At 38.4% G+C, this 15,724-nt stretch overlaps 2 protein-coding genes across 2 annotated transcripts in view; one reads left to right on the top strand and one right to left on the bottom strand.

The window, feature by feature from the left end:
* LOC150103871 (ATP-binding cassette sub-family A member 2-like) overlaps nt 1–9,317 on the top strand; it is a 137,929-nt gene extending 128,612 nt beyond the window's left edge. The window contains exon 4 of the mRNA XM_090397080.1: nt 9,170–9,317. Within this exon, the coding sequence (XP_090253206.1) occupies nt 9,170–9,317 (148 nt within the window). The remainder of the gene's footprint in view (nt 1–9,169) is intronic.
* A 3,178-nt stretch (nt 9,318–12,495) lies between these two features.
* On the bottom strand, nt 12,496–15,454 carry LOC150103870 (uncharacterized). Its single transcript, XM_090397079.1, has one exon. The coding sequence runs from the start codon at nt 15,452–15,454 to the stop codon at nt 13,247–13,249; it is 2,208 nt and encodes a 735-aa protein (XP_090253205.1). The 3' UTR covers nt 12,496–13,246.
* Between the last annotated feature and the right edge of the window lie 270 nt (nt 15,455–15,724).

Here is a 15,724-nt window from a genome sequence, read left to right as displayed (position 1 = left end):
TGACCCTTAAGCACCCCATCATCAAACTTTTAGAGTGGAAAATTTGGTTACTTTTAGGATTTTTTTTCAGTACTATTACTGAACTTATAATGGAGCCAAAAACATAATTATCAATCAACAATAATGCAGAAAATAAAGACCAAGAGATGCACATAGAAAAAACTTAAAAATAGCAGGAACATGATACAGTGAAACATTAAATTTTAAAAGAAATATGAATATAAAAAAGTACAAGATTAAGAACTGAAAAACATGAGTCTTAGATTAGACCAAGTTTCAACAGAGTGGAAAGGTGGCAAAATTGTTCTGCTTCATAAATGGGGTGATGAGACTAAGGCTTTGAATTATAGGCCACTCAGCTTGTCTGCCTGGAGTTGTGGTCAGGGTGTTGGGGAAGCTAGAGGACAAGGATTCAGAATTGGGTTGACAGCAGTACAGTTCTCTTTAATGCACAGCATGGGTTTGCTAAAGGAAGATCATGTTTTAGCACTTTGCTCACTTATTATAACAAGGTGACGAACATATTCGACAAGGCAGATGCATATACAGTAGTGCAAAGACTTTTGATAGGTTGCCACATAATAAACTAGTGGTTAAATTGGAACAAATGGGGTTGGATAGGATAGTAGATTACTGTGTTGGATTGGGGAATTACTGCATTGGATTGGTAAGATTGGCTATCTGATAGGTATGAGCAGGTTGTGTATGGGGGAGTGATATCCAAGAAGAGGAAAGTCACTAGCAGTGTGTCCCAGGGATCTGTTTGGGAGCCATTGTAGTTTGATTTGTATGTAAATGACATTGGAATGGGCTTAAATGGTGATATACAGTTTTTTTGCCAATGATGCAAACTTGGGGAAAGTTATGAGAAGTGGAGCAAATGTTATACGAGTGCATGGGGATTTCAGTTTAAAGTACAAAGAAGTCAAGCATCAACATTTGTACTTCAGAGGATATTATTACACGACACCTCAAGGGAGTCCTAAGACTCATCAAGGGAGGCACCTACTCTGCATCTCTCCATCTTTGTCATCATCTATGCAAGCGCCATCTACTGCCTACCACCACTAGTATTTTCACAGACAATCATGAACATCCATGCCCTTGGTGGGATTCAAAACCATAGCCATTTGGCTGGAGAACAGATACGCTAACACTTGGCCAACCAGGCTGAGTGGTTAGCATGGTTAGCCTTACAAAGTGTAAGGTTTTAAAATTTGGGAAGCAAAAATGGGATACAGAGTATAGGATTGGTAGGGATATTTTAGAGGAGATGAAGGAGATAAAAGATCTAGGGGGGGGGGGGTTTGATGGTAAAATTACAAGGCTTTGATCAATCCTTTAATTCTTTTATCTGTTTACTGAAGATATTAATAGCAAAATGTACTATACATTTCTTTCTAATGCTATTTTTTTGCATAATTTAAAACACCAGCAAAATAAAATTCTTCACATACAGTTTCTTAAATTGTTTAAGGGTGAGCACATCAGAATACGTAACGTGAGATTAGGCGGCACCTATGAATAAGTTTCATTAAACTTGTGCTCCCAAATTTTATCGTATTTGCAAGTATTTTTTTGTGCAAAATAACCAGTAAACGGAAAATAGAAGGTATTAAGGAGCCAATTACTTATACCCAACTCGTAAGTATCCATAGTCCTTCATATCAGTTATTTTTACAATTAAAAAAACAGCCACATGAAAGCGTCCGCTATGCCTACCGTGCAAAATAAAGATGGTGGCAGCAAAGACCAGCAATGAAAGATTACTTAGAGTCCCATCAGCAGAACACAGCCGATAGTCAACAAACCAAACGACAATATAAAGTGCCGCAGTTATGAATCTGAAGCTACCGAAAGAAAAAAGGTATATTGTGTGATTTCTGTTGCAACTGACTACATACTTCCTGCACGAAAATAGATGAATCGCCGCTCAAGCTGTTTATTGAACTGAACGAGTCTTCTTTCTGTTAAACAGCTGCTGAACCGAGGCAAATGAGTTGAAAATCTCAAACAACACCTTAATAACACAATCGATACTTTCTTGTCCACAATCCGAAAGTTGGAAACAAAGCTTGAGATACTCGATGACCAGCGGACGATCACAAGTACATCTGTACCTGCTAATGAACTCCGAGATTTAATCGCATCAATGGTACACGCGTCGCTCAATGCCAAAAACATGACTTCGTTATTCTGAACTTTCCTGAGGAAAATGGTACATTTTTAAAAGAAGACGTTAGCAAACTAGCAGGTGAATGCAACTTCGATACCAGGAATATCATTAAATATCATCATTTCAGACCCATAAACAAAAGAAAGGACGGAACGAACTTTCCACATCTCGTGAAAGTGATCTGTGATACACCGACAAACACATCCAAATTAATGACGGCGATAAATAGCAAACTAATCTTGTTATACCTTTTTATATTCATATACTTATTTCAAAATTTAATGCTTTATTGCATTATATTCATACCATTTTAATGTTTCTCTCTATATCTTTTGGTGTTTAGACATTATTTCGTTTATACTATTTTTTGGCCCCATTATGAGTTCAGTAACAAAAAACCCTAAAAGTAACAAATTTGCTACTCTAAAAAATTTGGTAATTATCCTTCTTTCCTATAATCTACATGTTTTTATATTATTATTTGGCAGTACCATTGGGATGCCTGTGTAATAAGAGTCTTACAACAGTACAGGCAAGGGAATGGAAAGAAGGTAAAATTGTTCTACTGCATAAAGGTGGTGATTAGGCTGTGGATACAAATTATTGGCCAGTCTGTATATCTGGAGTTGTGGTGAAGGGACTGAAGAGATTGGTGAGAAGTAGGATACAGAAATGGGTGATAACAGCAGTATTCTCTGTGGTTATTGGCATGGGTTTGTTAAAGTGTGATTATGTTTTACTAATCTTGCTGACAAATACATTGAACAGGGGGGATGCATATACAGTGGCATATTTGGATTTTGCAAAAGCTTTTGATAGACTGCCACACGACACGCTGTTGAATAAATTGAAACAGATGGGAGTGGATAACAGACTTCTGAATTTGATCAGTGACTGGCTGTTAGATAGGTATCAGAAAGTTGTATATGGGGATGCAGTATCCTAAAAGAGGAAGGTCACTAGTGGTGTGCTGCAGGTGTCATTTTTGGGACCACTGTTGAACAATGGCCTTACAGGAAGACTTGAGCAGATTGTATGAATGGACAGGTAAGTGAAACTATCAATTCAATGTTGCAAAGTGTAAGATTTTGAAATTTGGTATGGCAACGGTGGGATGCAAAGTATACACTTGGTGGGGAAACTTTAAAGGAGGTAGAGGAAATGAGAGATCTTGGAGTGGTGATTGACAAGAACCTGAAATTCAGGGACCATATTGCACAAGTTGTGAAGACTTATGGGATAATGGCAATGAAGCAGAGGACCGTCATTTTATAAGGCCTCGATCAGAACTCATGGATTATTGTATATCATCACCAGGTTTTTTTCATAGTGATGAGAATGTGTTAAAAAGGGTCCAGAGAAGATTCACAAAGGTGGTCAGTGGTCTTTAGAATGCAGAGTATGAGTACAGATTCAGAGAATGTAAATTGCAAAGCCTTATGAATAAGAGGAGGAGCAGGGATGTGATTGAGACATATAAGCTAGTTAGGGATTGTTATTGTTCACATGGAAGAGATTTTTCATAGAATGGGAAGGGGTAGAACAAGAGGCCATACCTGAAACTGTTGTATGAGGAGATGTGAGCAGAGGAGATAGGAGGAAGTTCTTTATATGGAGAGTGATTGGTGAGCGGAATGCATTGCCTGAGTTAAGGGATTGTTATCAGTTTATGGGATAGTTGGATGAGCTCTGTGTGCGATAGTGTGTACCTCCCATGATGGGTCTCTGACTCCATGGAGGTCTGATGTTAATAATAATATTTCATTTTAAAATAAATATTAATCTGTAAATTTAACTTATTGGATTCTTTAGTTTGGGCACATTTGGCTGCTCTCTTTCTGCTGGGAATATCTTTATAATAAAAGAAATAAATGCATTTTAGTCTTTGAAATGACTATTCTATTGATTACCATATTTATTATACTGTACCTTATTATGGAAAAGGTTTGGAGGCTGTTACCCCATTGGAGTAGTGGCTAATGGTATCTCCGAAGTGGTGGTTAAGGTATTGGAGAAAGACAGAATTCAGGACTGTATGGATAGAAATATTACACTCTATAAGATACAATATGGTTTCGTGAAGGATAAGTCTTGATTTGGTAATTTGCTTACTTTTTATAATCAAGTGATAGTGGAATTGGATAAAGGAAATGGCTATTCAGTGATATTGCTAGACTTTGCAAAAGCATTTAACAAACTTCTGTATAGAACACTATTGCATAAAGTAAAGAAAATGGGGAGGATATGAATCTGGTGAATTGGATTAGAATGTGGCTGATAGACAGATATTAAAGAGTGGTTTATGAAGGAGTTGGGTCCAAGAGAAGGCAAGTGACCAGTGATGTACCATAGGGTTCTCTACTTGGTCCTCTTGCTTAATTTGTATATCATTGATATTGGAAATGATTTGTTAGGAAGTATTCAGTTGTTTGCAGATGATGCTAAACTGTGAAGAGCAGTGGTAAATGAAGCCGATGCAGAGATCCTGTAGGAAGACTTAAACAGACTAGATGTATTGGCAAAGGTAAATGGCTGCCAGTTTAATGTGGCAAAGTGCAAGGTGATGCATTTTGGGAAGAGAAAAGAAACTGTGTACTATGTTGATGGAAACGAACTTCATGAAACTGATGAGACCAAGTAGACTTGGGTATGATTATGGACAGGGAGTTGAAGTTTAGAGGGCACATTTCAAAGGTAACCAAAAACAACACTTCAGATTACTTGGTTGTTGAAGAACACATTAACAAGCAGGGATAGACATGTTATTCTTTCTCTATATAAGGCTTTAATAAGATCACATCTGGACTACTGTGCACAGATCTGGACTCCCAGATTCCATGGGGGTATGAAGTAGTTGTGGAGATGATCCAGAGGCTGGTGATAAAGATTGTGGCAGGTCTGTAGGCCTCAAAAATTAACTGACGGCTAAAAAGAGGAGACATGATAAAAGTATTTTAGTTATTATTAAAGTGGTTTTCTAGGATTGACATTATAGACTTTTTTCCCCAGTACATGGCAAGAAGGGAGAGAATAAGGCATCACCAGTGGTTAAGAGTATGGTTTGCAAGGGTGTTAGAACTAGATTTTTTACTTGGAGGATGGTGAATGGGCTGCCAGAGGTGGTTATGGGTGCTTCATCAGTGAATCAGTTTAAGGAGAGTTATGATAGGTATTGTGTGAATGATGGCTATTGAATAATGAATCTTTCACTGTGAATTTCCTTGTCTCCATGGAGACACCAGTATTTTTTTATTTTTTATTTTTATTTATTTATTTATTTTATTTTTTTATTGTTGTTTCAAATATGTACAATGATCATCTATTCAGTATATTATTTTATAAGGTTCAGTACTTTGTGCTACATGTAATGAGAATTAAATAGTAATGATGATAACATAGTTTTTTTTTTTTTTTTTTTTTTAAATAACAACCACAGTAATAATTTACAATTATTTTGTTCAGAGTTACATACAGGGTGTTCGGGATAAATTTGACATATTTATAATTAATTATATTTTTCCGTAAGTTACATGTATTAACACACACTTCTCTTCATTTAAAAGTTTGGACCCTTCTTCATTCATATACAAGATGTCAGAAAGGATGGATAGCTGGAACCCACCTGAATCATGGAAGAGAATAACTTGTATCATGATGATTCGTGCCCGCCATCAAAATAAGGATATTACGACTGCTGCCCAATGCTCCCTGAATACAGTAAAAACAATCAGGCATGAACTAGAGACTTGCAATGGTGACTACGAGGATGTAGCAAGAAGAAAGATCCCTAGCAGACGATCTGATTGCGTTCGTACAGCAGAATTCCTCGCAAATCTGCAGGAACAGGTGTTGAAGAACCCTGGCATTGGAATTCGGGCTTTGTTCGTGGAGTTGCTAACTGTAGTCAAGCCCTGGATAACAAGGGTAGCCAATGGTAGGCCGTATGTATGGCAGCAGGATTCGGCCCCTTGCCACACCTCTGGGAAAAGTCAAAAATGGTTGTCTGAAAATTTCTACGACTTCACCAGTCCAAATGTTTGGCCTCCAAACTCCCCAGACCTTAACCCCATGGATTATTTTGTATGGGGCGCAGTTGAAAAAGACACCAATCGCACTTCCAGTAATACAAAAGCCCAGTTAATGGATAAAATTAAAACAGTTTTTGCGGCCCTTCCCAGGGAGACTGTAGCATCAGCTTGTTCGAGGTTCCGAAGCAGAATTGAAGCTGTGATCGATGCTAATGGTGGTTATTTTGAGTAAATCTTGTTGATAGTATTGTAATTAACTCTGCCTGTAATGTTTTTTTGTCAATTCATTAAATTTAATAGATACAAAGAAGATTTTCTTTTTTTTTACGAAACTGTCAAATTTATCCCGAACACCCTGTAAGTTGTATAATATTACATGTTGAAGTTTACTACTTTTTTTTTTTTTTTTCAAGTTTGAAAAGGTGTGATTATACAACAGTATTTACACATATGCAATCAAAATATTATATTTCCTAACTCTCACAAACATACAGTGTAAACTCATGGTTTACATTTTTTTTTATTACATTGCATACATTTGTTACAGTTATTACATATTACATACATTTGATTACATATGATACATTACTTACATTTGTTTACATATGATACTTACATTACATACATTTGTTTGCATATAATACATACATTACATATATATATTGGTTTACATGTGATACATACATTACATACATTTGGTTACATATGATACATCTTGGATGAGAAGTAAATTCTTTGCTTTCATCTGCGAAGCCTATATGTAAGCTTATCTGAGGATGAAATCAGTTGGTTATTATTTATTGTTTTTTTTTTTTGCTGTGTTGGGAAGCTACGAAAGCTATGATTGAGAAATTCGCGCGCGCACACACACACACACACAAACAATAACTTGGAATGTATTGATGCATCGCTGAACTGGAAGCCTGAACAAATATATTGTGTTTCATTAAGTTTGTAGGGTATTTTGGGTGCATGTTTCTTGTTCATAGTATGTCCTTAGAGCTCTTTTCTGGCTATTGTAGTTTGTAAGATTTCTGTATTCAAAAGGTAATTTGTTTATCATGTGTGGGATGTAGAAGTTTTGTGTAGCCTTTCCATAGTGATTATTGTATTTATATGTGATATAATAATAATGATAATAATAATATATACTTGACATTAATGAAAGTATAATAAGTTAACTAAAAATCAAGATGTGGGTATGTGACATTGTAAATGAAGGAATTCTCAATATTTTGGTCATAAACAACTTGGATTAGTGAACAAAGGAAGAATAATTATTATGGGCCATTTTAATTATGGTGGTATAGATTGGAATGAAGAGATAGTGTTTGGGAATAAGGAAAATTAATTTCTCGAGTTCTTGAGAGATAATTATCTCAGGCAGCATAAAGATATTAAAAGATTTACTTGGGTGTAGCATACAAGATTTGTGATTTATTATTGCACATGTGATTACAAAATGACAGAGACACATTGGAAGGAACATGCAATTATCGACAGATGCAGAATGTTGTACAGATCATTACCTGTTACTAGTACTGATAATTATGCCTGGAAGGAGTAAAATGACAAATGAGCAGTATGGTTACATCAAACCAGATGAACCACAATATGTGGTTGGCCTTCAAGAAGAAAGTGTTAGAGGATTGTATAAAAGTAGAATCACTCAAAGATTGAATGCATGTGAGGATTGGAGTGCTAATGAAATTTATATCATATTAAAGAGGTTATTCATGAAGCAGCTAAGGAGACACTTGATTTTGGATGGAATTTAAATCACAGTAAGGAATGGATGATAGGAGAAGCTGTTAAGACTGTCACTGAGAAAGAGGAAGCATATAAAGCCTGGCTTAGTTCTGGAAGGAAAAGATTTTGGTATGAGATGAATTCACTCATTAGGATTTAATAGGTCAGCTCAGGCATGGAGGACCTTCAGGCACATGAGAACATCAAACCATAGATCACATCCAGTGAAGTGCCTATGCCTATTGCAGCCTGGATGAATAATTGTAAGGACCTTCTGATAAAGAATAGGAGGGAATATATTGAGGGAGACAAAGTTGGTGATTTTGAAGGTACAGTAGTTAGTGAATCCATTTTTGAAAAATGAGGCATGAGTTGCCTTGGAAAGGTCATGTAATTGGAAGACACTGGGCCCAGGAGAAGTACCTATGGAATTGTGGAAATATGGAGTTAACCAGCTGCTGAGAATAATAACAAAAATTTTAAATCAAGTGAGCCTCCATAGCTCAGTCATTATAGACAAAGCCCTTTAGTCGGAAAGACTTGGGTTCGATTCCCATCAGTGACACGAGGAACCTTTATCTGATCTGTTTCAACGAAAGTGAGTTAGCTAGTCTCATTCAGAGATAGGGATTTTTTCCACTCAGAAACTCAGGTTTTATGTCCTCCAGAACAGGCAAACTGGCCCCATGAACACACGCATCTACAGACATAGGACACACTGGGAGGCATAGGGCTTAACCACCTTATCCTCAATTTACGGTTGCGGTTGCAAGAATAAAAACCTCAACACCATAAAAGGTAAAAAAGGAGGATTAAGTAAAGAAAAGTAAGTTAAATCAAGTTATAGAAGGAGATGTGATAGAGTAGTCATTATCATCCAACAGTCAATATCAACCAGGCCGGCCTGGTTGGCCGAGTGGGTAGTGTATCCATTCTCCAGCCAAAAGGCTGCAGGTTCAAATCCTGCCATGGATGTTTGCAATTGTCTGTGAAAAGTGGTGGTGGTGGACAGTAGATGCCATTGGTGTAGATGATGCGGTTGGTGGATGACAGATGGATGAGGTTGAGTGGTGGAGACAGAGAGTTGTAGAGTAGATGCCTCCCTCAATGAGTCTTGGACTCCCTGGAGGTGTCAGATGATGATAATAATAATAGTGATAGTAATAATAACTCCCATCTTTAAAAAGAGTAATAATAAAAACCCTTCAAATTACAGGGGCATTATTGTGATGGCTTCCATAGGCTTTACTGCTGGAAATTCTTATATTGATAATATTTTCATTATAAGACAGATCACAGAAAAAACAGTTGCCAAAGAGCAGGAAACAGATTTGATTTTTGTAGACCTTGAAAAAGGCCTATGATTCATTTGCCATTAGCTGACTCTGGGGACCAATGATGAAAATGAATATGAGTGAGTCAGTTATCATTTTCATTAAGAGAATATATAGAGCAGCAGAGCAGCTGTTAAGTGTGTGGGACTGGTATGAGCTGAGTTTGTAACATCTGAACATTTGAGACAAGGATGTGTTTTTGATTTACCTTGATGCAGTGCTGGCATGTTGGCATATGTCATGTAGATGGAAATTGAAATTGGAAACAGTATTATTCATTCACTATTGTTTGCTGACAATCAAGCAATAGTTGCTCAAGATCAGGATGGCATTGACTTTATGATGAGGAAAGTGGTCGATGTTTACAGAATGGGCTAAAAGTAAATTTTACCAAGACAAAATATTTGTTTTGGTAAAATTTGGTGATGCATATTTGGTGATTGGTAGAGAAGGCAGAGACTCAGATCTTCTAGTTGATAAAGGCAAGGCAATAGATCATACTTGGATTTAGTATTCATGTCAGCCTTGTCCATAATGCTATTAAGAAACTGAATGGTATACTGCGAAGTTGAGACATTCAGCAAGAAACCAAGATAGTAGAGATAATAGAGTGTTTTGGTGTATGGAGAAGGATGAACATTGAATGTGAAGCAGAAGAGTCATATTAGTTTTTGAGATGGATGACTTACAGTGAAATATGTGTATATCCAGTGCTTTTTTTTTTGGAAAAATGGGGTGGGGGGGGGGGGGGGTGGGGGGGGGGGGGGGTGGGGGGGGGGGGGGGTGGGGGGGGGGGGGGGTGGGGGGGGGGGGGGGTGGGGGGGGGGGGGGGTGGGGGGGGGGGGGGGTGGGGGGGGGGGGGGGTGGGGGGGGGGGGGGGTGGGGGGGGGGGGGGGTGGGGGGGGGGGGGGGTGGGGGGGGGGGGGGGTGGGGGGGGGGGGGGGTGGGGGGGGGGGGGGGTGGGGGGGGGGGGGGGTGGGGGGGGGGGGGGGTGGGGGGGGGGGGGGGTGGGGGGGGGGGGGGGTGGGGGGGGGGGGGGGTGGGGGGGGGGGGGGGTGGGGGGGGGGGGGGGTGGGGGGGGGGGGGGGTGGGGGGGGGGGGGGGTGGGGGGGGGGGGGGGTGGGGGGGGGGGGGGGTGGGGGGGGGGGGGGGTGGGGGGGGGGGGGGGTGGGGGGGGGGGGGGGTGGGGGGGGGGGGGGGTGGGGGGGGGGGGGGGTGGGGGGGGGGGGGGGTAAATTAGTGATAGACATGGGGTAGCTATCTGTGATTGGCCAACGATAGAGATGGGATCTGCCACTCAATCTCCAAAAGCTCTATCAGATTAAAGGGCCTCGCATACTCCCTATAAGGGAATAAACGGTGTTAGCTTATTATTATTATTAGGTGACGACTGCAAGGAGCCCAAGAACTCATTATTGGGAGATCATTCCACTCCTCACACAGTCTCTGCACTACTGAATCCTCCAACTGCGCCCAACATCATCTACTGCAGAACACCAGTAATATAACTTTTATGTTTCAAACTTGGATGTTTTTTCTCATATGCTTTTATTAAGCATAGAATGTGTCCTCCAGATATCACAGCAATTTTCAATATGATTAAAATTTCATCAACAGAACAGAAACTGAAATACCGCGCGGTTAGCCTAGTGGCTTTGCGCTTCGCAACCATATGCCTGGGGAAGGAGTGTCCCAGGTTTGATTCCCGTTGTAGACGTGAGGAATTTGAGGATCTTCCTCAGGCATAGCCAAGTTAGCCGGTCTTGGGCGTGGTCAGTAGGGTTTTTTCGCCAGTTTATCTGGCGTTTTTCATCCCGCAAACAGGCAAACCGGCCCCGTGAACATACGCCTCTACAGTCAAAAATATACCCCCTCCCCAGCGGCAGACCAGGCGACGGGTCGGTTGGGAGTAGTACTAACAAGAAGTCACATCTAAAGTAACACGCGGACCCTGCATAGGAAGCGGGAATAACGCGTAGAAGAAGAACAGAAACTGAAATGCTCATCGATGAAAATGCATGAATTACACGTACGTAATATAGATAAGAATAGGACGAAGTAATAAGGTTGCACAACTTTCATCGTATATAAGCATTACATAAGGTATTATACAGCATGTCCCGCAAGTGCTGTGTGTTTGGACTAGAGGAACTGCATATACTGAAGTGGTGAGTTAACTATTTCTTCAGAGGACAACACTGCGGATTTTGAATTGTGATCTTTTGTCAATATTTGATAGGATATTGATATGTACTAGTAAGTTATCCTTTCGAAACCTCTATTCTTTTCGAAAATCAATAAGATTTTTTTCCTACACTTAACTCTAATTATATATCTGTTGGCTTTATACAGCACTAAAGACGAGATAATATGATAAACATATACTTCATATGTTTATTTCTTTCTAATTCTGGATGAATATGCCGATAAAGGGATGAATCGTTGTGTTGATTTGAACACCATCATAAACAGTTGTTCTAAGTAGGATAATAAATATTACATACAGTATAATAAATTTCGTGAACATATAGTTTTATCATATACTCTTATTATTATGCCTCCATGTAGAGAGCAGGAATATTGAAGAACTAAACTAACCGATCTAAACACATCTATCGTATTTTGCTTTCAACTAATTCACTGTCAACACAGTAGCCGAAAGACGACCGTCAGTTGTTCTCAGAATGGTCTTTGCGACTTTGCAATCTTGAAGCAAGCAGGGGACAAAATATGAGCCCAGTATTCAAAGAGCGACCGAATCATCATATGTGTAAGTTATTCTCCATGGGGTCCAAAGGCATTGCAAAAAGCACTCTGCACTCTACTAGTCTCTGAAAAGTAAATCTGGCAAAGCATTATGAATTTTTTAAACAAATGTTTTCGGCCTAAACATGTAATTTTGATATCTGTGATACCGAGGATTGTATTTATGTGGATATTATTTCATCAGTTTCATCCTTTGAAATATAATGAATAATATTACTTAAATTTACTTCACGTGACAAATCAGTTGGTGAAATCGCTTTATGAGGAAAACAAATTCCGTTTTATAAAAGATGTTTTAAATCGAAGAAATAATTTAAGGAAACTGGGAAAATATAAACAAAGGACACCATTCAAAAATAACTCTTGATTGCAGGTTATTTCGCTGGAGTTCTAAATAAACCCATAGCAGTTTACCACTGATAATTCTAGAAAAGTAACACACTCAACTGGTAAAAATTTAATTTTAAGCAAAGAAAAACACTACATATGAGATCAAAAAGTAGTATCGTATATCAATGAATATTAAAATGTGACTGCACATTACAAACATTTTGCTGTCAAATATCTTGAGAAAGATATTTGTTTTGTAAGAGCTACAAAGTGACTTCTCGTCTGCAATGATCTGAATTACTTTTTCATACATTTCAGAACCGAAAATAGTTTTTTGATTACGAATCCTTTTGTAGGATGTAATTATATGAAATGTTTCTTTTCTTCCACACATTTTCATTCTGGAGATGATTCTGCTGACCGCAACACATGAAGTGAGTTTGAAAACTAATCCCATCTGATTTAAGAGAAACCAGTAATTTTGTACGTGTTTCATTTCTCTCGATAAGAGAATTCCCAAAGTGTAATGAACTGCGTTACTTTTAATATATCAGAAGCGAACGAGTTTCACAAGAATGAATCCAATAATTCCAACTTTCAACTCTAATGTGCTTTGTGAGACAGCATGATATGCAAATTTCGTTTCGCAATCTACATAAATGAAGGGGTCTCACCACTATGAACTTTAAAGTGCTGGTTAATATTGGAGCATTGTGAGAATTTCTTCCCACAGACTACACAAGAGAACTTTCTGAAAATCTCTTCTCACCCTATAAGGGTTTCTCATCAGTATGAACCTTTAAGTGCTCTTTCAGATTGGAGCTGATTGTAAATCTCTTCTCACAGACATCACAAGTGAATGGTTATTCACCAGAATGAACTCTCAAGTGTCTTTTAAGATTCGAGCTTGAAGAAAATTTCTTCTCACAGACTTCACAAGTAAAGGGTTTCTCATGAGTATGCATCTTCAAGTGCTGTTTTAGATAGTACATTAATGAGAATCTCTTCTCACAAACTTCACAATTAAAGGGTTTTTCACCAGAATGAACTCTCATGTGTTTTTTCAAATCGTAACTTTCTAAAAATTTCTTCTCACAGACTTCACAATTGAAGGGTTTCTCACCAGAATGAACTCTCAAGTGTCTTTTAAGATTCGAGCTTGAAGAAAATTTCTTCTCACAGACTTCACAAGTAAAGGGTTTCTCATGAGTATGCGTCTTCAAGTGCTGTTTTAGATAGAACATTAGTGAGAATCTCTTCTCACAGACTTCACAATTAAAGGGTTTTTCACCAGAATGAACTCTCATGTGTTTTTTCAAATCGTAACTTTTTAAAAATTTCTTCTCGCAGACTTCACAATTGAAGGGTTTCTCACCAGAATGAACTCTCAAGTGCAGTTTGAGATAGCATCTGTCTGAAAATTTCTTCTCACAGACTTCACAGGTGAATGATTTTTCACCAGAATGAACTCTCAAGTGCAGTTCGAGATGGGATCTCTCAGAAAATTTCTTCTCACAGACTTCACAAGTAAAGGGTTTTTCACCAGAATGAACTCTCAAGTGCACTTTGAGATGGGATCTATCTGAAAATTTCTTCTCACAGACTTCACAAGTAAAGCGTTTTTCACCAGAATGAACTCTCAAGTGCACTTTGAGATGGGATCTTTCTGAAAAATTCTTCCCACAGACTTCACAAGTGAATGGCTTTCCAGCAGAATGAACTTTCAAGTGGCATTTAAGATTACAGCTCTGTGCAAATTTCTTCTCACAGACTTCACAATTGAAGGGTTTCTCACCAGAATGAACTTTCAAGTGCAGTTTGAGATCGCATCTTTCTAAATATTTCTTCTCGCAGACTTCGCAAGTGAATAGTTTTTCACCAGAATGAACTTTCAAGTGCCTTTTAAAACCCGATCTTGAAGAAAATTTCTTCTCACAGACTTCACAAGTAAAGGGTTTTTCACCAGAATGAACTCTCAAGTGCACTTTGAGATGGGATCTTTGTGAAAAATTCTTCCCACAGACTTCACAAGTGAATGGCTTTTCAGCAGAATGAACTTTCAAGTGGCGTTTAAGATTAGAGCTCTGTGCAAATTTCTTCTCACAGACTTCACAATTGAAGGGTTTCTCACCAGAATGAACTCTCAAGTGCACTTTGAGATCGCATCTTTCTAAATATTTCTTCTCACAGACTTCACAAGTGAATAGTTTTTCACCAAAATGAACTTTCAAGTGCCTTTTAAAACCCGATCTTAAAGAAAATTTCTTTGCACAGACTTCACAAGTAAAGGGTTTTTCACCAAAATGAACTCTCAAGTGCTCATTGAGAATGCCTCTTGCTGAAAATTTCTTCTCACAGACTCCACAATTGAAAGGTTTCTCACCAGAATGAACTCTCAAGTGCAGTTTGAGATCGCATCTTTCTAAATATTTCTTCTCGCAGACTTCACAAGTGAACAGTTTTTCACCAGAATGAACTTTAAAGTGTCTTTTAAGATTTGAGCTTGAAGAAAATTTCTTCTCACAGACTTCACAAGTAAAGGGTTTTTCATCAGAATGAACTCTCAAGTGCACTTTGAGATGGGATCTTTCTGAAAAATTCTTCCCACAGACTTCACAAGTGAATGGCTTTTCAGCAGAATGAACTTTCAAGTGACGTTTAAGATTAGAGCTCTGTGCAAATTTCTTCTCACAGACTTCACAATTGAAGGGTTTCTCACCAGAATGAACTCTCAAGTGCACTTTGAGATCGCATCTTTCTAAATATTTCTTCTCGCAGACTTCACAAGTGAATAGTTTTTCATCAGAATGAACTTTAAAGTGCCTTTTAAGATTTGAGCTTGAAGAAAATTTCTTCTCACAGACTTCACAAGTAAAGGGATTCTCATCAGTATGCGTCTTCAAGTGCGCTTTTCCATGGGACGTTGATGAGAATTTCTTAGAACAGACATGACAAGTGAAGGGTTTCCCTCCAGAATGAACTCTCAAGTGCATTTTGAGATTGTATATTTTTGAAAATTTCTTTTCACAAACTCCACAAGTGAAGGATTTTTCTTGGCTTTTTCTCGACATTTTCCAATGTCGTTTAAGCTTGAAGCGTGATGATATTTTATTTCCACAGGCTTCACAAGAAAAGAATTTCAGACTGGGCTTTTTGTTCTCAAAGTTCACGGTGGCAGCGCAAATATTTTATTTATATTCTGCTTTGCACAGAAAATGTAATCGTGACAGTGTTGCTATTATACTTTCGCCACTCATTTTCCTTCAGTGACTAATTTCTATCATTAAACTTGGTTATATTTCTCTGGCGAACAAAATATCGGTTTTAACACATTCTTCTGC

The sequence above is a fragment of the Typopeltis vanoorti genome, chromosome 8 (assembly GCF_054136105.1).
Source record: "Typopeltis vanoorti isolate ZY-2024b chromosome 8, IOZ_Tvanoo_1.0, whole genome shotgun sequence".
Taxonomy (NCBI): Eukaryota; Metazoa; Arthropoda; class Arachnida; order Uropygi; family Thelyphonidae; genus Typopeltis; species Typopeltis vanoorti.
This window is presented reverse-complemented; position numbering and strand designations above follow the sequence as displayed.